The sequence below is a fragment of the Piliocolobus tephrosceles genome, chromosome 1, assembly GCF_002776525.5.
Source record: "Piliocolobus tephrosceles isolate RC106 chromosome 1, ASM277652v3, whole genome shotgun sequence".
Classification (NCBI taxonomy): Eukaryota; Metazoa; Chordata; class Mammalia; order Primates; family Cercopithecidae; genus Piliocolobus; species Piliocolobus tephrosceles.
This window is the reverse complement of record NC_045434.1, coordinates 220707582-220729510: the sequence shown is the minus strand read 5'-3', so window position 1 is coordinate 220729510 and position 21929 is coordinate 220707582. Positions and strand designations below refer to the sequence as shown.

Genomic DNA, 21929 nt, shown 5'->3' with positions numbered 1-21929 from the left:
GAAACCCCCAGCCTGTCCGTAGCCAGCAGGAATGAGAGTCGGACCCCCTGGAACCTTGGGCCCACCTGTCCCAGTGTCTGCTGGGAGTCTAACCCTGTCAGGGTATCGTCTGGGTTGAGGCCGCAGCAGGGACACCCAAGGTGAGGCCCTCTTACCAAAGATGGATACAAATAATTTATTTTAAAATGTACAAGGGCAGCTGGAAGTTTCTGTGGTCACCCCGCACTGGGGGGCTGCCCTGCCTCCACACTCTCCCCACAGTCAGAGGGCAAGACTAGCACCCCACCCAACGGCGGGGCCAGCCCTGAGGGGGACACGTCGGCATGAGTCGAAGCATGGCAAGGCCCATTCCTTCTTGGCAAGGGGCTTCCCTGGTAGGCAATTCACACTGTGTGTGGGTGGCAGGAGCGCTGACCAGCTTCTCTCCTGGGCGCTTCCTGTAGGAGCCTGGTTTTTTGTTTTTGTTTTGGTTTTTTTCAATTTGAGACAGGGTCCCGCTGTTTCACCCAGGCTGGATGCAGTGGTGCAATCTTGGCCCACTACAACCTCCACCTCCTGGGTTCAAGCAATTCTCCTGCCTCAGCCTCCCAAGTAGCCAAGAGACGCCCGCCACGATGCCCAGCTAATTTTTGTATTTTTAGTAGAGACAGGGTTTCACCACGTTGGCCAGGCTGGTGTCAAACTCCTGACCTCAAGTGATCCTCCCGCCTCAGCCTCCCAAAGTGCTGGGATGACAGGCATGAGCCACCGCGTCCGGTGAGCCGTGGTTCCTGGAGGCTTTGGGGACCCTCTTGTCCACCCCATCAGGACCCAGCCTGGAGAGTGAGGGGTGGACAAGCTAAATGGAGCCTGGTCTTGGTGGGGCCCAGAAGGAGTCTTCAGAGATGCCAGGCTCCTTCTGCATCCTCGGGGATCGACTTCCAGTGGCTGCTGCGCCCTTGAGCCCCCCAGTGGGGGACCCACCCATGGAGCTGGGTGAGGGCGGCTGACCTGTGCAAAGGCTGGTGGCCCTAGTTGTCAGTCAGAGGCCCGAGGGGGGCGGCGACTGTGGTGGTGGCCGGGGGCCGGGGAGGCAGCGGCAGGCAGCGCAGGTTCCCAGTCTTGAGCGCACACTGCACCGGCCAGAGTGCCACGCAGAAGAGCACCAGCAGCAGGGCAGAGACCAGTGCCATGCGCCTCCAGTCCCTGCAGCGCATCCAGCAGCGGGCCAGGTGGCCCCGGCGGGGGGCAGGGTCCTGGGCGGGTGCGGGTGGCTCGGCAGGCTTGCTCAAACCCACGTCCACACATACAAAGCTGGGCTTGTGGCCAGGTGTGGTGGGCAGTGGTTGGCAGCACAGCTTGGTGCCCTCCAGCCACACAGGCTCCTCGCGCCGCAAATGCGCTGGCATCCGGGCCTGCAACTGGCGGCTGGTGCGCAGTGCGGGGGCTCCGGCAGGCGGCACGGTCGTGGGCTGCCTGCAGAAGGGGCAAGGTACAGCCTCACTGCCTGGGCGGCCCACAGGCTGAGCAGCCACCAGCCGGGCCAAGCACTCCAGGCAGAAGACGTGGGTGCAGGAGAGCTCCTTGGGCATCTTGAAGATGTTGTCATAGCCTGAGAAGCAGATGGAGCACTCCAGGGGGGAGGCCACCTTCTCCGAGCCAGGGGTGCCAGGGGACCTGGGGCTGCCAGCCGAGCTGGGGGACCTGGGCATTGAGGCTGTGGAGCTGCTCCGGCGATGGGGGGGCACGGCCGAGTGCCACATCTGCTGGCCTGACGACATGTCTTTGAGCTGTGGGACAGGGACCATGCTGAGCAATAAAAGACCACCAGAAAGAGGTGGTCTTTTACCTCCCCCTCCCCTCTCTTGCCCCGGAGATCCCAGGGAAGGGCTCTGTTCCCCGTGCGCCACTCCAGAAAGTTCCTCCGGTGCCCCTGGAGGTCATTCTGCCCCACGTGCAATCCTGCCCTCTCCGCCCCATCACACGGCTGCACCGGGGTGAGCCTCCCACAGGACCCCAGGCCTGCTCCGGGGACGCAGGCCGTGTGCACGGGGGTCTCGCTGACCGCTCGGCAGACACCTCCTGTCGGCCCTGCCTCACCTGGCTGGCCGACGATATTCTGCCTGGGCAGAAATAATGGTGAGGATGACAATAGCCACAGTGGTCACTGTTTATGTCAGGGCTCTGCAAGGCTGGGCCCACGTCAGGGGACTCACCCAACGCCACAGTGTGGAAAAGGCTGCCCAGAGCATGGGTGACTCAGCCAGGGCCACCCCAAGGGAGCCAGCAGGCCCTGGACCCTGGAGGATACGGCTCTCAGGCAGGCCAGGGGCTCCAAGTCAAGTGAAGCGAGTTTGAATTCGGATCCCAGGATGGGTGCCTGGCTTGGGCGGTGCAGGCCCAATTTGCAGCTATGTGAGGGTGGGGTGTGGGGGTCTCTGGGTCTGGGGACCGGGCTGAGCCCCGGGGGCTTTGGGACGACAGGTAGGGCCCAGGCAGGGGCAGGGGTCAGTGCCCAAGGAAGGTGAGTGTCAGGCACAAGCTGGGGCCTGCAGGGCCAGCTTGTCTGGCTGCTGAGGGTCTGATGTGCACGGCGGAGGCCATTCCCTCTGGACCCACGGCCTGATGGTCAGGTGACGGTCAGGGCACCCTCAGCTGCCACTGAGTGGCTGTTTCTTCTCCCTGACCCACTCCCACTTCATGGCAGGGGCCCTGGGGGACGGACACTGGGGGACGCTGCTCTGCCCTGGGCGTGGCTCAGGTGGGCATCTCAGCTGACCCGGGACCCTGCTCCACCTCCCGCCCCTCCCCCGCACCCAGGACCCCCTGCAGGGGTCCCAGCTGGAGGGAAGTGGGCAAGGGTGAGAGTGAGCCTCAAGGGCCTGGCTGTGCGTCCCCTTGGGGCCCAGGAGGATGCCCCAGAAGTGACTCCTGGCACTGCCCTGGCGTGCCCGACTTGCCAGGGGCAACCCTAGACTTGCTGGGGCCAACCCTAGACCCAGCCAGTGAGTCCCAGACAGGCTGGCGGGATGACACAGGTCACTGTGACCACCTGAGTCACGCACCGTCACGGTGAGGCCGTGAGTGCCCCAGGCACCGGGACCTGGGGCCTGTGCTCTGTGGCCTGTGCACCCCACAGAACCGGTTCCTTGGCACCAGGCCCCACCCCTCCACGATGGTGCCCCACCCTGAGCCTGTGCAGGTGAGGGGTGAACACAGGCTGAGCTGGCCTTACCTGGTGACCAGGGGTCAGCGGGTCCTGGGCATGGTCCTCCTCGCTGACCACAGTTGGGCTCCAAGGCCCTGGGCTGCCCTGCCCTGGCAGAGTTTGCTTCCTCTTCTCTGGGCCCGGCCCAGCCTGTGCTTCACCCGGCAGGTATCCCTCCCGGGGCCGGCCACCAGTAGCTGTCCTGGTGGCACTGGTCTGGCAGGTGTTGCTTCTGCCCCGTCCAAGACAGGTGGGGACACGGACTGTGGCGCCCTCGCCCGCGCAGAGCTCTGGTCTGAGGCAGGTGTGAGTTGCCGGGTGTGGGCACCCAAGCAGGTCTATTTATACCCTATGGGTCGTGCTGGCCCAGGGTGTGGCCACAAGCCTCAGGGATTGGCTGGCTTCATCCTCTCCTTGGCAGGCCAGGCAGCTGGAGGGCAGGGAGGAGGGTGAGGGTCGGAGCCAGGTGGGGGTCAGCACATTTGCCGCTGTCTGGTGGGTCTGGGCTGTGTGCTTGGACAAAGCCCTGTCTCCCTATAGCCCCAGGAGGCTGGAGCAACCGCTGGAAGCTGCTCCGCCGGGTTCCAGGTCCCTGTGGCCCCTGAGCTCCTGGGTGGGCTCCCAGCAGGGGCCCTCCCCTGAGCCCCCCACAACCGATGCCCAGCCTGCCCCTGCCCTTTGCTCATGGCTGCCTGACCTCACAGCCCCTTCCTGCCACTTCCCTGCCCACACCCACCCATGTGCTCACCTGCCTTACCCACACACATACATGGCTGTTCTCACACACGGGCTATGTGTCCACACGCTGTCACACACATAGCCCTCGTGTCCACACAACTCATCCCGTGTCCACACGCTCTCATGCTGTGTCCACTTACACATGCCATGTCCACACGCTTTCACACTCATGCCATGTCCAGACGTTCACACAGGCCGTGTCCACACTCCCACATGTGCCATGTCCACACGTTCTCACACACGCCATGTCGACGCTCTCACACACACGTCCACACGCTCCCACACATGTGCCGTGTCCACATGCTCACACTTGTGCCGTGCAGACGCTTACATGCCGTGTCCACACGTTCTCACACATGTGCTGTCTACACTCACATGCCATGTCCAGACGCTCACACATGCTGTGTCCACATGCCCCAGCAGACTACAGAACTGGTCTGTGCAAAGACCAGGGCTAGAACTGATGAGAGCCTGGGGGCTGGGATGGAGGGTGTGAGAGGCCCAGAGGAGCAGCCAGTGGCATGGGCTGCCTCCACCCCCTGCACACTCTGCTGCTTGCCCAAGGGCCTGGTATAGAGCTGCACCCCCAGGCTGTCCAGCTGCTGGCTCCCCACCTCACTGAGGCGTCTCTCCCCCAGCCCAGTGGACCCCATGCAAGGGCAGGTCTGACCTGGGTGCCACAGCCCCATCCCCGCCGTGAGGCCTGGGCTGGACCTGAGCTGGGACCCCACACATCAGCCTGGGGGGTGTCACACTGGGTGGGGCTGGGAGTGAGGGGCCCACCCTAGTGGGAGAGCTGGCCAGGCCACCCCACAGGCTGCCCTCAGGCAACTCCCCCGCAGGTGCCCACTGACCCCTCAGTGGGGACCCAGAGGCTCCCCCAGTGCTGCCGTGAGCATCCTGGAGCCCAAGGGATGCTGGGAAGCGGGAATCAGGACTGCAGAGGCCAGGCAATGCCCCGTGGAGGAGGAGGACGGGGCTTGGGCTCAGGGAAGGGCGGAACCCCTGCCAGTTCCACGGGAACTCAGTGGGGGGCTGGGGGGCTCAGCAGGGGGTCGGAGCTCAGACAGGGAGGGGTGGATGCTCAGAGTTGGGGAGGGATGGGAGCTCTGTGAGGGGGTCCAGGTGGCGGAGGCTATGGGGACTCCGTGTGGGGAGCCACTGCGAGGCCCAGCCCAGAAAGCGCTTTCCTGAGGGCCGTGACTCGGGTCACATGCCGCCTCCAGGAAGCGCCTGGCCCTGCAGCTCTGGGAACGTCCCGACAGCTCCTGGGAATATCTGGGCACTGAGGTCACTCTGGGCTCCCGGCTGACACTCGTGCTGGCGGCCAAGGTGAGGGAAGGCCGGAGGAATGTGTGGTCTCGGGGCCAGGCCAGGCCTCCCTGTGTAGGAGAGGAGCCAGCAGCTCCACTTCTCCCAGCTCAGACCAGGCTGGGGTCGGGGTGCTGGGCTCTCGGGATGGCAGCAGAACAGCTTGGCTGGCCATGTCCAGGGCATAGGGTGGGCCCGCCTGGTCCCCTCCATCGCAGCCAGTGGGCAGGCAGCTGGGTGAGCCTGTGGGCGTGTGTGTGATCACACGTGCGCATGCTTGAGATGTGCATGCTGGCGTGATCGCCTGACCCCTCGCCTCCTTCACTTTCGGTCTCCTCACGCCCTCTCAGCGACTCCTTCCCCTCCAGGTCCCTGGATTACAGGTCAGACCCGGCACTGCCAGGCCTTGGGACGTGGCGTGGCTGCTGTGGGGAGGGGCCTTCCGGGCCTGGGCTGCTCTGGGCTCCCCCACAGCCTCGCCCCACCCCGCCCCATGCTGGGCCATTGGCTCAAATGCAGCAGCTCTGTTGGTTCTGGGGCTGGACTTCTTTCCCAGGGGCCCAGATGTGCAGAGGGGAGGCCGGTGTCGGGGAGTAGGGCTCTGGGACGTGCTGGGGCCAACCCTAGGCCCAGCCAGTACGTCCCTCCCACACAGTGAGGAGGGTGCGTCCCTCGCTGCCACAGGTCCTGGCTGACCCCCTGCTGCCCACCAGGGGCCAGTCACAAGAGCACAGGTGGGGGACGCGGGGAGCCAGCTGAGGGGGACATATGGAGGTGGCAGGAGGACCCTGGGTTTTTGGTTTGGGCCACTGGGTGGGAGAGAGGAAGGGGACCCAGAATTGAGAGAGATGGGGCCTGGGAGGCTACTCAGAGGGTGGACTGGGACGGTGCCTGTGTCTGGCCCGGCCTCCAGAGCCTACCTGGCTGAACCTGCTGTTGGTGCCTGTTTCCGATGTTATCCTCCAAACCAGACGCCCAGCCTGGTGCAAATGCAGGAGTGGAGTTTCCAGCAGGACGTGGACTCCTCTCCACCCCCACCGCCGTCCCTGTCTCCTTCCCTCCACCCCACTCCTCCCGGTCCCACTCCTTCCCTTCACCCCGCTCTCGGTCAGGTGGGGCTGCCGGTGCTGGGCTCAGAGTAGCCTTGGGCTGTCCAGTCCCTCCCTTTCTCCCCAGGACCAGGTGACCCTCCCAGCCCCAGGACGCTTCGTGGGCCAGGGCCCAGGGCAGAGCCGATGCTCCCCCAGGTGCTCCCGGGCTGCAAACCTCAGGCTGGGGGTTTTCAGGGACGGGGAGGCAGGTGTCTAAAGACACAGCCCTCCAGGCAGTGGACGTTTCTGCCTGGGTGGAGGGCACGGTTACGAGCAGGGGCAGCGCTCCGGCGTCCTGATGCCCAGGCCCTCTGCCCCTCAAGGCCTGCCCTGCCCCAGCTCAGCCCTCTCTGGCCAGGCCCATCACCGTCAGCAAACACGCCCCCACTGCTGGCCCCTCCAAGGAGCCACCCACTTGCCCCCCAATGGCCCATGGCAGCCCTCCTGGGGCCCGTGTCTACAGCCCCATGCAGCCCGGCCGGCCCATGGAGACGCACACCCACGCTCTGTCCCACCTCAGGTCTGAGCTGGGGGTCGGGGTCCGCAGGTCCCACCTGCACAGGTTGTATTCAGGGAATGGGCCTGTGGCAGAAAATGTGTGGGGTGGGGGGTGGGGGCACCCTGTGCGTGTAGCTCTCAGGGCCCCAACCAGGCAGCAGGTGGGGGCTCAACTCTCCTCCGTCCCCGTCCCGCCTCCCTGCCCCCAGCACACGGTGGTGGAGTGCGTGGGGCCAGCCTGGCGGGGGCTTTGCTTCCCGACCTGCACTTAGAGAACAGAGGATCCTACGGGAAAGGGCAGCTCGGAACGCTGACTTTATAGCAGCACCCAGTGCTCCCACGTTCCCGCTGGCCCAGGTCCCGGGGACCATGGTGACACCCAAAGGGGACTTCACAGAGGAGCGTGGGGGCCCCGAAGGCCAGGCCACCCCTCAGATGGGGACCCGACGCTAGAGCAGACAGTGCCAGTCACCGCAGGGCATCTGAGACCCACAGTGGAGCCTGCAGCCTGGCGTGCGGGAGGCGGCCACAAAAGCGCCTTTCTCCCAGGAACCCCGGGAGGGACCCCGGGACTTAGTGCCAGGGCAGCCTGGCAGGTCCAGCGAGGCAGTGACTTGTGGGGGTCAGATGTGGGCTGCCCCGCGTGGGCAGGGATCAGCCAGGCCCGGGGCCCCAGGCACGGGGTCCAGGCACGGGGGCCCCGGGGATCCGAGCGGGGCTGCAGAGCTCTGGAGGACTTTCCTGCACAATGAATTTCTGCTTCAATACAGAAAGATCAAGAGGGAGCTATCCTGCAGCCCCGGAAATGGGTGGCTGTGTGCTTGGGGTCTCTGCCACACGGGAGGACAGCCCAGAGGCGCCCCGGTCTCAGGCAGCTGGTTCCCAGGCTGCGTCCTCCCCACTGGCCCGGCATCGGCTGCAATGGCACGAGGACAAGCCTCACTGTTCTCAGGGGTCTTGGTGCGGTGGTGCTGGAGGAGTCCTGTCCATTGTGGGCTCCAGAGGGCACGGGGCTCCGGAGGGCATCGCAGCAGAGCCCCTGGCTTTTCTAGGCAGAGTGGCACCTGCCCTGTAGATCACACCAGCTTTGGCTGCCTGAGCCAGGCCTGCATCTCGGCTGCAGGCGCTGGGGCCTCACCGTGTTTCCTGGGGGGCCCGGACCCCGCACGGCCTCAATCTGATGCTCTGAGGTCTCACGGATGCCTGCTCCTGGTCCCATAAAGCCGACGGCTGTGGTGGGAAGGAGCCTCAGGTGGCCCAGGACCCCTCGGTGTCTGTCACCGGGAGATAGAGGGACTCAGAGCCGGGGCTGTGCCCAGGCCTGTCCCAGGCGCCGGGCGATGCCAACCCTTTGTGCCGGGCTCCCGCCAAGGGGTCAGCCTCTGGGTCCCAGCTGCCAAGCTCATGGCGCGGTCTCGGCCTCCAGGTCAGACATTGCTGATACGGGCCCCCACCGAGGAGAAGGCAGCAGCGTCCATGGCCCTGTCCAGGGGCCGCTCCCGCCTGACGTAGCGCGGCTTCCGTACTGAAATGGGTCAGAGACAGGCAGGGTCAGAGTGGGACCTGGACAGCAGGGACAGTGCAGGCCTCAGCCCCTACCCGAGGCTCTCGGGAGCGGGCATGGCACAGGCGCCCGGGGCTGTTTACTCTGACCAGATGGGAACCCCGATGCCCCCTGCCCCTCAGGTGCCCTCAGAGCTCCGGCTCGGGAAAGGGACAGCTTCCTTCCGCCCCGCTGCATCCTCTCATTCACGCCCTGGGCCCCGGGGCCTGGACGAGGGCCAGGCTATCCCTGAAGACAAAGATGAGTCATAGAGCATCATGTACCTCGGGGCGACAAGCAGGCCCTGGCCCCGAGACCTCAAATGTGACCTTATTTAGAAGAGGCTTTGCAAGGGGTTAGCGTCAGGGTCTCAGGCGTGATCGCCCAAGGTTCCTGGGGCAGGCCCTGAATCAATGGCCAGTGCCCACCTGAGAGGGAGGCGGAGAGAGAAGACACAGAGGCGGGGGAGACACCGTGGGACCAGGGGGCAGAGACGGCCAACGCAGCCACAGACGCCTGAGCCAGCAGGGGCTGGGGAGGCAGACAGATCCTCCCCGGGAGCCTCGGGAAGCATGTGGCCTTGCCTGCCCCTTGGTTTTGGGCTTCTGAACTCTAGGACAGTCAGATGAAAGGTCTGCTGTTGAAGCTGGCAGGCCCGGGGCACTTGGGCACCGTGTGGTCTGCTGGGCCCTTGCAGACACAGCTGCTTTAGGGACGGGGCAGGTCCAGCCTTGATGGAGAACTGTCTGTCCCCTAAGGCACTGTCACCTGCTCCCATGAGAGACCTCTGCACAGGGGGACGGAGGCTGGGTGAGCCCTGCTCATGGCCTTGGAGCTGTGTGGCTGTGGGCCAGTCACTCAGCCTCTCCGTGTCTGTGGCCCCGCCTAAAAAATGGGTCTTAACCAGGCTGACCCTTGGGTCCGCCTGACCCAGCGCCACTGAAGCGATGGCTGCTCAGGAGGGCCTGGCGGAGGCCGGCTGCGTCCGTCCTCGGGCGGAGCTGGACTTGAAGGAGGGGCAGGCATTGGGGGTCTGCCCTGTGGTGGGTCCTCCTTTCCTGCAGACCCCACGTCTCAGGAACAGGAAAGGGAAGTCCTGGGGGTCAAAGGGGGCGGACAGGGTGTGTTGGCCAAATCTGGCTGAGATCCGGAGCAGGGGGTGCCAGCCAAATCCGGCCCTGGCCCAGCCTCGTGGGTCTCCTGGGGACCTGGGCAGGGGTGGCTGAGATCCAGAGCCAGGCAAACGCGTTTGTCTGGGGACACGCCCACGAGCACCCTGGGTCTGGCCCAGAGATGCGAAACCCACAGGAGGATGCAACAGCTGCTGTTACCTGAGGACTGTGGCGGGGGGATCATTGCAGCCTTGAAAAGGAGAGAAAGGCAGAGTGAGGACTTGGGATGGCCCGGCACAGGCACACGGGGCCGGGGACGCTCAGCCCGGATGACACGGGTTACTTACGGCTTCGCCAGGCTGCAGGGCCGGGGCTGTGGGGAAGCAAGCGGACAGTCATCCTGGAGCTGAGGAGCTGCCCCAGCATCAGCCCCGTGCGGAGTCCGCGGAGCAGCAGAGGCCCCCGGGGCTGTGGGGTCAGGCTGGTCTCACCCCACCTCTCCCTGCGGTACCGTCAGCCTGGCCCTCGGCCCTGCCACATTCCTCCAGGGAACTCAGGGGTGCGGGGGCCCCCCTAGCACCCCAGGCGAGTCCCCTCTCCCCAGATCCACCTTCCTGCCTCAGCAGAGGGGACAAGGCACCCTCATGAGAAGCGCTTCCCTAGGCATCAGGGTCCCAGGGGAAGGGCTGCCCTCCCACCCTCCCAGGAGGAGCCTCAGGCACGAGGTGGCTTTGAGCCCCAGGACCGTGCGCTTCTGCCGCCATGGTGCCCCCATGGTGGGGATGCCATGGCATCGTGGTCAACCTGGCTTCTCCTTGTCCCGTGGCCACCAGGGCTGCCCAAGCCCTGAGCCCTGCCCTGCTCCAAGGGTGCCCGCAGGCAGATGCTGAGCAGGCCGGGGCCTCTCGGTGCCTGGCTGTGCAGCAGGCCCTGGCAGCGGGCTCCTGACTGGAGGCTGAGCCCTGGGACCCCAAGAGAGGTTGAGAGGGGTGGACAGGGGTCTCACAGCAGCCAGGTGGGGCTGCCCAGAGACCTGGGAGGAGGCCCCAGCTCGGCTATGACAGTCTGGCCAAGTGCCCACCTCGGGGTCCGATCTGCCGGCTGGACCATCTGCCTGGCAGGGACCCCGCGAGGGCCGGCCTGGGACAATGAGGGCAGGTACCATGGACCCTGCTCAGAACTCGCCCCCACCTGAAGGCACCACAGTCACCACAAGGTCTCTCGGTGGGAGGGGTCAGTGCCCAGGCCTGGGGTGACCATGTGTACAGCACGGTGTAGGCTGGGGTGTGGGCCCTGCACCAGCCTGGCTGGCCCTGACCCCAGGAGAGGGGAGGGAGGGGCTGTGGCTGCCAGAGGAGTCCGGGCAAGTCCAAGCTGCCAAGAGCCACCTGGTCCCCACTCCACTCACCCCTCATCATGCCCTGAAGGCCCCGGGGAGCCGCCTCTGCCGGAAGAGGGCTCCAGCGGAGGCTCTGGGCCCGAGGAAGGCCCCTTGGTGCTTCGACCTTCAAATCCACACACAGCCGTTTCCGGGAAGTGACGGCGCTTCTCACAACGGGACCCAAAAGCCACGTGGCAGACCCTGGGGCACCCCATCCCCACAGCTGGGTCCCGCCTCCTGTGTCCTCCCGTGGGGCCCGCGCTGGTCCAGGAGATACCTTTGCTTCTTCTGTAGAAGACCCTGGGGAGTTTACTGGAGCGCTTGAGGTAGAAGAATCCAGCTACGGAGAGGATGAGTCCGGAGCTGATGAAGAAGGTGCCCAGGAAGAGGGAGGCGGCCACGCGCGGAGCCCCTGCAGACAGACACCGCTGAGCAGGCAGGCAGGACGGCGGCCCTGGCTCCTTGCCTCCTCGCCTGGCCCCCAGAGCCACCAGCGCACGGCAGACTCGCTGCTCCCTGAACACGCCTGAGTCTCACGGACCGGCTGTGGGTGCCGAGGGCTCTGCGCTTGGCCTTGGGTCATCCCTGCAGGCTCAGCCACGCCTGGACATCTGGCTGCAGGGTCTGGAAAAGTTACCACCTGCCCCGGCCTCAGCTTCTCACAGGAGCTCGGATGTTGGGAGCGTTACAGGATCTGGCCCTGGCCAGGCTCTGCAGAAACGCCTCTCCGATTCCAGTGGCCCCTGAAAGCCAGGGGATTCTCAGCCTTGTTCCTTCCTCGGGAATCAGCACAGGCCCTGGGGCCCCCACACAGGGCAGAGGCTCAAACTGGCAGCAGGTGCTCCTGCTCCCCACTCACCTCCACCTGCCTGGGCCAGGACCTCCCCACTCACCTCCACCTGCCTGGGCCAGGACAGGCTGGGGCTGCTGGCCTGGGGCTCAGGAAAGTTGGTGATGGCTGCTGGGTGTGCTCTGAGATGCTGGGGAGGGGACTTCCCAACCCGGAGACACAGGCGTGTTTGCCAGGCTTGGAGGCCTTGCTCCTTCCAACCCCAGCACAGAGCCACAGGAGGCCAGGAGCCCATCTAGGCCAACCCTACCCTAAAACACGCCACCCAGGTCAGCAATGGACCCAGGCTAGCTCAGGGCCCGGGTCCACGCTCTAAAGACATGAGGGTTTTGCTGTCTCAGAACACAGCCCTCAGGCCCGGCCCCAGGGCCAGCACGTCCTCCTCTGCTGAAGGATGAGGGTCTGCAAGCCACGCCCTCATCTCAGGTGGGTGCAGAGGCCCAGGAGACGAGTCCGTCTGGGAGACGGGCCCTGTGTCCTCCTGAGGATCAGGTGTTGATGGCCCCAGGCCCAGGCAGTGTGGCAGGTATTCCTGTCCAGCCTGCGTGTCTGCCGTCTCCCGGGGCCACACACCCTGGAAGAGCTGCTGGGCATGGTTAGCAGAGACCTCAGAGCACCTGCTCCTCCTGGTTCCTGGGACTGTGACCGCAGGCTGGAGTGGGTTTGGGGCGAGGCAGAGGCAGGACCAGGCTGTGAGCATGCCCCTGAGAGTGTGTGCGGTGTGGCCGTGTGAACCTGAGAGCGTGTGGTGTGTCCGTGAGCTGTGAGCATGAACCTGAGAGCGTGTGGTGTGGCCGTGTGAACCTGAGAGCGTGTGGTGTGTCCGTGAGCGGGGACCTGAGAGCATGCGGTGTGGCCGGGAGCCCTGAGTGTGAACCTGAGCGTGTGCGGTGTGGCCGTATGAACCTGAGAGCATGCGGTGTGGCCGTGAGCGGGGACCTGAGAGCATGCGGTGTGGCCGGGAGCCCTGAGTGTGAACCTGAGAGCGTGTGGCTGTAAGCCGCGTGACCCTGAGAGTGCGGTGTGGCCGTGAGGGCCTCCCCTAACGACGGTCCTTTGGAGATGTGGTGGAGCCCTGCTGATGCCCCCACATCCCCACCCATGTCAGCTGACCCCAAGTTGCAGGGGCTGCCGCATTCTCCTCTGGCCCTGTTTTGTGGACCCTGAGCCTGCTGTGGCCGTGTCAGTGGTCAGGGTCTGCACTGGCTGTGACAGCCCTCAGCCTCCAGGACACTGGCAGAGGTGGCCATGGCCTGCTGAGACTTACCCGGATGTGGCCGCCCGGGGGTCCCTGAGCTTCTGTTCATGGGGAATGGCGCACCCCGGCCAGCGACTGGAGGAGAGCAGAGCCGTGGGAAGCCTGTGTGCATGGAGCCCACAGGGACACCCACGAGCACCCTGAAGGGATCTCAGGCCGGAAATAGGAAAGCAAGGGGCTGAGGGGGTGCAGCAGCCCTCACCACAGAGCTGTCCCGAATGGGCCAGAGGACTCGAGAAGAGGGGAATCCCGGGACTGTCCCCAGTGGACAGTGGCTCTGGGGCAAGGTGGGGACACAGACAGCAACTCCCACAGTTTCTCCCACAGCTGGAGCTGTGAGAAGGGAGCCGGGGCAGCCGGGCAGACCTACAGCTTCTACACTCGGAGCCATTGTAGGCTGGGAGGGTTCCGTTCCCACAGCGGACACAGCTGGCGCTCCCGTCCGCGTTCCAGTGCCTGTAGCAGCCTGCGTGGGGCAGAGAACAGGCGCGTCAGCCAAAGCGACATCCACACCAGCCCGGTCTCCTGGGAATGACTCTGAGTCGGTGAGGTAACCTTCACTCCGGACACGAACACGAACGTGCTCTGGAGGGCGGGCGGGTGGTAGACAAGGACACCCCCAGGGAGCGTGGCGGGGCCCTGAGCACTCCACACTGTGCGCTCCAGTAAGTGGTAGGTGGCAGCATCCAGAATGAACAGGCCTGTGCAGGGGAGGCTTGGGCTCTGCAGGACTGGAGGCTGGGCCCAGCTTCCACCACCCAGCCCTCGCCCCATGGACTCTTCAAGAACCACCACTGCAACGCCTGCCCCATGGCCTCCCCCCGGACCCCCCCCCCCCGCCCCCCCCAGGCCCCCCCACGGCCTCCCCAGGACCCCCCACGGCCTCCCCAGGATCCCTCCCCAGGAACCCCCCACCTGCAATGCCTGGAGCCGCTGCCTCGCATGCCGTGTTCCCTCTAGCGGCCCAGGCAGGACAGGCCCACCCCCAGCAGCACAGCCTCGTGCCCCAAGCTGATCCTGACCCTTGGTCCATCTGTCACCTCCACACCCTGGAGCCCTCCCCGGGGTCTCTCTCGGGGGATCCTGCAAAACCAAGCCTCATTCCCACCCCAGGCCGATGCTGCCCCTGAAGCCTCATTTCTGCCCACTGTCCAGGACAGGACTTGACTCTTTTAAGGACAGGACTTGACTCTTACCCCTCGACTTTCTAAGTATCTCCAACACTTAGCCCAGAGCTGAGCAGACACACGCTTGATGCCGACTGCAGTGCTGATGCTGCTGTGGGCCACGGGGGGACCACACGCCTCGACCCTTCCTCATGGACTGACCTGAATACAAACGGGCCGTGGCGACACGGGGACCCCACGGTGGAGAGTGGGCCTGGGACCCCGGCACGGTTGTGACAGGGGTCACTCTGCGGATGCATCTCTTGGGAGAATGGAAGCCCACCCACTCAGTCCTACCAGGGCGGAGCCGCGTTCTCCCAGCACTGGGGGCAGCCTCTGTCTCCCGGCATCTCCTGGCACAGGGCTCAGGCGGACCTCAGTGAGGCTCACTCTGACCTGAGAGTCTCTTGCCCCGGAGACCAAGGAATGGAGTCCACGGCAGAGAGCCCAACATCAGCTCTGCGCTGTCCCCAGAAGTGCCCACTGCCTCCCCGAGCGGAGATGTGACCGGACTTCTCTAAGAGCTGCCAATGGCAGGGCCGTACACAGGGAGAAGTGCATCCAACACTGCAGGCCTGGCCCCTCTCCACACGCGCCTGACGGTTCCCACCCTGTGTCCGTGCATGGGGCCACCACGGCCCTTGGACCTCACGACCCGCTGGCCTGGCCCCTCCATGGGCACCGTGACTGCTGCATAGCTGTCTGCGCCCACGCAGTGCCTGGGGTACATGATCCCTCACAGGAGACGCCACGCCCCCAGCACTCTTGCTGCCATGGGGGTGTGAGTGGGGTGGTTTTCACCCGGCCACCAGGGCTTCAGCATCAGAGCATGAGGGGCCCCAAGATGCTCAGTTTCCTCCCAGTCCCTCTGTTCTCCCTCAGAGCAGTGCCCCCCTCCTCCTCCTCCTACCCCGCTTGCACCTCAGATGTCACCACTGCCTTCCTGCAGCCTCCCCAACTCCCACACCCGGCCTCGGACCCCCACGCCAAGCCTCACTGGCTGCCTCAGCCTCCGTCTTGGCCATGCCCTCCTCACAAGGCCCCTGGGTCCCCAGGAGCAGCCCCTCTGGGTTCTTCCGTCATGGGAGGGCTGGACCCCCAGGATGAGAGTGCCAAGGCCCTTGGAGGGACAGCCTGGGCATCTCAGCCCCAAGTCCACCACGGCCCCACTGGAGACCACCCCAAGGGCTGCCAAGGAAAGGCCCTTGCACCTTCTCACTCTGTCCTTCCCTCCCCTGGCTGCTCCCACTGGCTGCCCCCACCAGCCTCGACCTCCCGACATCCAGCTGCCCCCAGGCAGTCCCTTCTGCAGCCTCCCAGAACCTCTGATGAACAGGGCCTGCCTGTGACACACTGATACATGAATCCTCTGGCAGCATCCCACTCCACGCACCAGGGGCCAGCAGCACCTCTGCCCGAGCACGGACAGGCAAAAATGTCTCGGGCTTTGCCAAAGGCCCCTAGAGCCAGGACTGCCCCGTGAGAATGGCTGAGCTCATGGGCTACTCCCCCAGACCCTTCCCCCAGCCCCTTTCTGTTCTCAGCTCCTGCCTCTGCTCCCAGCCCTCTGCCGGGCCAGTCTCCTCACCGGGCCAATGCTCAAGGCCACCCGCCAGGAAGGAGGTTCAGCTGTCCTTCCCCAAGCTCTGCAGTCCTCACCGTCCCGTCCACACCCCCGGCCCCACAGTGCAGATGAGCACTGTCCTTGTCACCGAGGGGAGGGACCTTGGCACATGCCAGTGGCTCAGTGGCTGGTCTGGAATCTGCTTGGGACAAAGTAGCTTACCTGGGCCACACAGGCTTGCGCCCGGGCAGCTGGCGTTGACGCCCACCACATCCACACAGCACTCGGGCAGCTGGGCCTGGAGGGGACACAGCAGTGAAACTCCAGGACGCACCTGCCAGGCAGGCTCGTGCCCAGAGCAGCAGTGGCTGAGGGGTGCCGTGTGAGCACATCTCAACACCCACAGCTCCAGCTTCTTCTGGAGTCAGCATCGGTGGCCCTCTGTCCCCTGTGGGCCTGGGAGCAAGAGAACTCATGGCCACAGTGCACATCCCTGTGGGACCCTGGGTGGGCGGTCTCCAAGGAGAAGCTGGGCCTGGAACAGAGTAAACCACCCCCCGCAGGCCGTGGCAGTGCCACCGACATTCTCTGCACTTCTCTGGACACCCCCCCATCACAGGTTTCCAGCTTGACCCCACAGAGGAAGTGCCTGGGCCTGGCTGGCGTTTCAGGGGACGAATTCACGCCTGGGTGCCCAGGTGCTGCACAGGTGCACTGGGTGCTGGCGTTTACGGTGTGTGTGAGGGCCCATTCCTTGACCACAGGCAGGCTGGACAGGCCTGGGGGGCTCAGGGTGCCCTCAGCTTGTATGTTGATCACAGCTGTGCTGTTGCTCGTGACCTGAATGCAGTGAACGGTGAGGGCGTCCAGGGGTGACGGTGGAGTACGGGAGAGAATCCACACCGCCAGGGAGACGTCCAGGTCCAGTCCCTCAAACGCCCCAGCCAGGTTGGCGAGGGGTCCCCACCCCCCACCCGCTCCGACTGGGAGTCTGGAACCGCTGCATCTACACTCCCCGATAGCAACGTGCGGCGGGCTGTGCCGTCACCGCTGGCAGAGCTGCTCCCAGTGCGGGTCAGGATGCCTCACCATGGGGGCCCCACCGGACCCAGCCATTCCTGAGCAGTTGCTCACCAAGCAGGCAGCGCAGGGCTCCCCTCTGCGAGGCACAGGCCCCTCTGACCCCAGCAGTGGACCCGGTCAGCACCTCTGGGGCTGGGACATCAGTGTCCTAAAGGTTGAAGGGTTAGACCCCTAGGGGAAGGGCCCACCGCCCTCCTCAGAGGCCCTGGCTTAGGCCGCATGGACACGTGACGGGGGCACCTACCATGTTCTCCATGGACTTGCTTGCAACTCCCACCAGAAGGCCAGCCAGGAAGACGAGGTGCCGCAGCGCCATGCCAGGAGCAGATGCGCAAGGCCTGCAACAGTAAGGAGCGCACAGAGCCAAAGAGATGGGGTGGAGCCGAGGCAGCGGGGGTGGGGCCGAATAGAGATGTTGGCGGGGCGGGCTGAGGCAAGGAGGGCGGAGCCAAATGGAGATGAGTGGGGCTGTGGTGGGGAGGGCGGGGCCAAATGAAAGTGGGTGGTGCTGTGGCACGGAGGGTGGTGCTAAGTGGAGATGGGCTGGGGCAGGGAGGGTGGGGCCAAATGGAGGTGGGATGGGGCGCGGCAAAGGCTGAGTCAAATGGAGATGGGGCAGGGCCATGGCAGGGGTCCAGGGCCATGACGGAGAGGGCGGGGCCAAATGGAGGTGGGGCGAAAGAGTGAGGGCTTGGGGCCTTTGGAGGCACGGGTGGGGCGAGGTGTAGGCAGGGCCTTACCTGCCCCTCCAGGACGGGAGATACCGACATCAGCCCTTTGCCCGCCCTGGTGGTCAGGGGTTAGCTCTGGGAGCTCATGGGTTCAGCTGAGCCCTGCAGACCCCGGCCCAGTCCTGCAGATGAAGGCAGCAGGTGAAACCGTGGTCACTCGAGGGCAACTCATGTGGGCTGTGGCCTACAGTGCGGGGTCTGGGTCCAGTTTGGTCCCTCTGTCCACACCCTTGCTGGTCCCTGGCTGGGCTGTCGAGCAGAGCGTCCTGGAGGGGCCGTCCCTGGGCTGTGGGGGCCTTGGCAGGGCTGTCTCCACGAGCATTTCCCCCGAGCTGGCCTCCTGGCCTCCTGCGGGTGAGAGTGCCTGGGATACAGGCCCTTGGCCTGGCCTTTGCTCAGGGAGCAAGCACGGAACTCAGTGGCCCAGGCTGCACGCAGTGGGCACCGGTCTTCCCGCACAAACCCCTCTCTCCTGCACTTGCCAGGCACAGGACCTGGCACCATGACCCTGCCTTCCTAGGTAAAGGGAGGAGACACCTGCCAGGCGCACAAACCCTCAAGTGGTATCACTGCACTGGCTCAGGGGCCTCCCTGGCAAGTTACCCTGAGAGGGGCTGAGGCCGAGCCAGGCCTGTGGAGCTCCTCTTGATGGCCTAGGCCAGGGGTCCTTGGACAAGGGCTGTGAGCAGCAGGGAGACTGAGGCCCTGGAGGACACAGATCCAGTCCCTGCCACAGGGATGTTCCACTCTGTCACCCACTCCATGCTGGATTCAGGTCATAGCTTCACAAACTGACCAGGCTGCCTAGGTGTGAGCCTGCTGGAGGACTCTGGGAGGTGGGGATGGTCGGAATTCTTGAACTCAGGAGTCGGAGACCAGCCTGGGCAACACGGCCAGACTCCGTTAAACTTTACAAAAAGTTTAAAATTAGTTGGGTCTGGTAGCGGGAGCCTGAGGTCCCAGCTACTCAGGAGGCTGAGGTGGAATGATCACCTGAGCCGAGAAGGTGGAGGCTGCAGTGAACCGAGACTGCACCACTGCACTCCAGCCCGTGCAAGGTGAACTCCATTTCAAAAAAAAAAAGCATGCTCTCCTCTAATTCGGCTCCTCCTCTCTCTGATGTGAAATCCTTTAGATGGAACGTGTTAAAGTCACAGACATGCTGCTCGCCCCACCCACAGAGTGTGATCAAGTCTTAGTTTTTCCTTTTGTCCCTTTAACATTTGCCCAGCAGAGTCCGTCCTCCTCTGCTTGGTGGAAAACTCCAGACATCACAGACCTTTCTGCTCCCTCTCTGGTTAAAGGGCGTCCTGAGTGCCACATTAAGTCACAAAACATCATTTTGATTCAGCAACCAGAAGACCAAGATTTCAACCTACACTTTCATCTGCTATTGAGTTAACTCTACAGAGGTGTACTTTACATACAATAAACCACATCCATGTCAGTACACAGGCGGGTGAGTCTGACCACCCCCTTGAAGCTGCCACCACAGCCGGGATGGCGCCTGGTCCCATGCAGCTGCCAGCGCTCGCTGCAGCCCCCAAAAGCCTGGGCTCCCAGCACCCAGGAGTTGACGGGACTGCAGCTGTATCTTTTAGGGTCTTATACAAAGGGGTTGCACACACCGACACTGACCTTCAGATCCTTCCATGTTGTTTCATCTGCACTTTCTTCCTTTCCACAGCCAAAGGATTTTTCCACCGTGTGGCCAAACATCGCCACCATTACCCATCGCCTGCCGGTGGGTGCCTGGGCTGCTCCCAGTTCCTGGTGACTGGATGAAGCTGCGGCAGAGGCCCTGGCACATGTCCTCACATGGACATCTGTCTTCATTTCTCTTGGGAGCAGAGTGGCTGGCCCACAGGGAGGTGCACGTTTAACTTTCTGAGAACCTGCAGCCATCTTCCACAGGGGCTGTGCTGTTTGCCCTCCCACTGGCAGTGTGGGTGCACGCAGGGTGCCGTGCACGTGCGGGCATCTGTGTTGTTTGCATTTCCCCGAAGACTAACGATGGCATCTTTCCATGTGCTTATTAGCCACTTACATATCTTCTTTTCTGAAGTGTCTGCTCATACCTTCTGCCCATTTTGTTTAATCGGGTGGAGTTGTAAGATACACCTTTTTTGGTGGGGTGGGGTGGGGTGGCGGATAGGGCCTCACTCTGTCACCCAGGCTGGGGTGCAGTGGCGCCATCGTGGCTCACTGCAGCCTTGACCTCCGGGGCTCAGGCGATGCTCCCACCTCAGCCTCCCGAGCAGCTGAGACTACAGGTGCGCGTCACCGCCGCACTCAGCTAAAACACATATTCTTCATCAGATTTATGTATTGCAAATATTTTTTTCCATCCTGTGGTTTGTCTTACCATTTTTTTTTTCTTTTTTGAGATGGAGTCTCATTCTGTCGCCCAGGATGGAGTGCAGTGGAGTGATCTCAGCTCACTGCAAGCTCCGCCTCTCGGGTTCACGCCATTCTCCTGCCTCAGCCTCCCGAGTAGCTGGGACTATAGGCGCCCGCCACCATGCCTGGCTAATTTTTTGTATTTTTAGTAGAGACGGTTTCCCCGTGTTAGCCAGGATGGTCTCGATCTCCTGACCTTGTGATCCACCCGCCTCAGCCTCCCAAAGTGCTGGGATTACAGGATTACAGGCGTGAGCCACCGCGCCCGGCCCCTGTCTTATCATTTTCTTATGGACATCTTCTGAAGAGCAAACGTTTTTAATTTTAATGAAAGTTTTAATAAAATTGAATGCATCCATTTTTCCTTTTGTGGTTCTTGTTTTTTGTGTCCTAAGAAATCTCTGCCTTGACCTCACGGTCACTAAGATTTACTGCTTTCTTCCAGAAGTGTTAACGGCTTTAGTTTTTGCATTTCGAGTCACCTTTGTGTATGGTGAAATGCAGGTCAAACGTCATTTCTTCCCTTATATATAAACAGTTGCTAAAAAGACTTCTTTCCATGTGGAATTACGTTGATATCTTTATTGAAAATCAATGGACTATAGATGTGAGGTCTATTTCTGGGCTTTCTATTCTGTTCCACTCACCTGTGTGTCTCTTCTTCAGGGATACCATGGCTGACTGGATTATTGATGCAGTCATTAGAATAGAAACTTTGAAATCAGCTCTGCTTTCCTTAATTGCTCTGGCCCTTCTAGGTCACATGTGTTTCCTATTTTAGACTCATTGTTTCAATTCCTACAAAAAAGCCTACTGCGATTCTGACTGGGAGAGCTGACGACTGAACAGGATTTGAGTCTTTTCATCACAGACGTGCTCTCTTCATCCCTCCATGTCTTCTTCAATCTATCTCAACAGTGTTTATAGTTTTCAGTGAACAGGTCTTGTATATTTTTTTATCAAAGTAATTACTAAGTATTTTACTTTTTGTTATTACAAATAGAATGGAATTTCTGATTTCATTTTCCAATAGTTTGCTGCTACTATATAATGATAAAATTTTGCACGTTAACCTTGATTTCTGGAATCTTGCTAAATTCACTTAATAGTTCTAGCAATTCTCTGTAGCTTTCTTAGGGTCCTCTACATAAATAATCATGTCATCTACAAATAAATACAGTTTTTCTTCTTCCTTTCTAGTCCTCGTGACTTCAATTTGCCTTTTTTCTTACCGTATCGCAGTGGCTGGGACTTAGGCTGCGTATAATGTTGGACAGAAGAGTGAGAATGGGTGTCATCCTTGTTCTTGATTTTAGGGATAAACTGCTCAATGTTTTGGCATTAAAAGTACAATGTCTAGTGTAGGTTTTTCATACATGTCTGTGTATCAGACTCAGGGAGTTTCCTTCTAAGTTTGCTGAGGTTTATTTTTAAAAATCATAAAACAGATATAAATGTTTCCAAATGTCTTCTCTGCACCTATTTCACTGTTCGTCCTTCCTTTATTCTAGTGACATGGTGGCGACAAAGATTGATTTATGAATCAAAACCACCTTGTATCACTGGGATAAACCATGCTTGGCCAAGGTGTGCTGCGCGCTCAGGCTATTGTTGGATTTCACCTGCCAATACCTTCTTAAGGATTTTTGCCTGTGTTCATGAAGGATAGTGGTCTATTTTTTTTTTTTTTAGACGTCTTTGTCAGGTTTTGGTATTGGGTTATATTGCCTCATAAAACCAGCTGGGAAATATGCCCTCTTTTTTTTTTTTTTTTTGAGATGGAGTCTCGCTCTGTCGCCCAGGCTGGAGTACAGTGGCCGGATCTCCGCTCACTGCAAGCTCCACCTCCCGGGTTTACGCCATTCTCCTACCTCAGCCTCCCGAGTAGCTGGGACTACATACGCCCGCCACCTCGCCCGGCTAGTTTTTTGTATTTTTTAGTAGAGACGGGGTTTCACCGTGTTAGCCAGGATGGTCTCGATCTCCTGACCTCGTGATCCGCCCGTCTCGGCCTCC

The 21929-nt window shown here is 62.1% G+C and overlaps 2 protein-coding genes across 10 annotated transcripts; both read right to left on the bottom strand.

Moving 5' to 3' along the window:
* Nucleotides 1-151: 151 nt before the first annotated feature.
* Nucleotides 152-7599, bottom strand: RNF223 (ring finger protein 223). Of its 4 annotated transcripts, none has more exons than XM_026457440.1 (3): nucleotides 4301-7599; nucleotides 3215-3617; nucleotides 152-1769 (listed from the first exon to the last, which is right to left on the bottom strand). In XM_026457440.1, exon 3 carries the CDS (start codon nucleotides 1758-1760, stop codon nucleotides 1011-1013), a length of 750 nt encoding a protein of 249 aa, XP_026313225.1. In that variant the 5' UTR covers nucleotides 1761-1769; nucleotides 3215-3617; nucleotides 4301-7599; the 3' UTR covers nucleotides 152-1010. The 4 variants fall into 4 exon arrangements, with proteins under 4 accessions (XP_026313225.1, XP_026313226.1, XP_026313227.1 ...); XM_026457441.1 differs by having other exon boundaries at nucleotides 3215-5479; nucleotides 6157-7599; XM_026457442.1 differs by having other exon boundaries at nucleotides 6157-7599.
* Nucleotides 7600-7706: 107 nt separating this feature from the next.
* Nucleotides 7707-19946, bottom strand: C1H1orf159 (chromosome 1 C1orf159 homolog). 6 transcript variants are annotated; one of them, XM_026457436.2, is made up of 9 exons: nucleotides 17523-19942; nucleotides 17027-17120; nucleotides 15922-15997; nucleotides 13172-13435; nucleotides 12979-13044; nucleotides 11139-11273; nucleotides 9828-9853; nucleotides 9700-9730; nucleotides 7707-8350 (listed from the first exon to the last, which is right to left on the bottom strand). In XM_026457436.2, exons 2-9 carry the CDS (start codon nucleotides 17096-17098, stop codon nucleotides 8253-8255), a joined length of 768 nt encoding a protein of 255 aa, XP_026313221.1. In that variant the 5' UTR covers nucleotides 17099-17120; nucleotides 17523-19942; the 3' UTR covers nucleotides 7707-8252. The 6 variants fall into 6 exon arrangements, with proteins under 6 accessions (XP_026313221.1, XP_026313224.1, XP_023048561.1 ...); XM_026457439.2 differs by having other exon boundaries at nucleotides 13340-13435; nucleotides 17523-19935; XM_023192793.3 differs by lacking the exon at nucleotides 7707-8350 and having other exon boundaries at nucleotides 9279-9730; nucleotides 17523-17635; nucleotides 19152-19946.
* Nucleotides 19947-21929: the final 1983 nt, after the last annotated feature.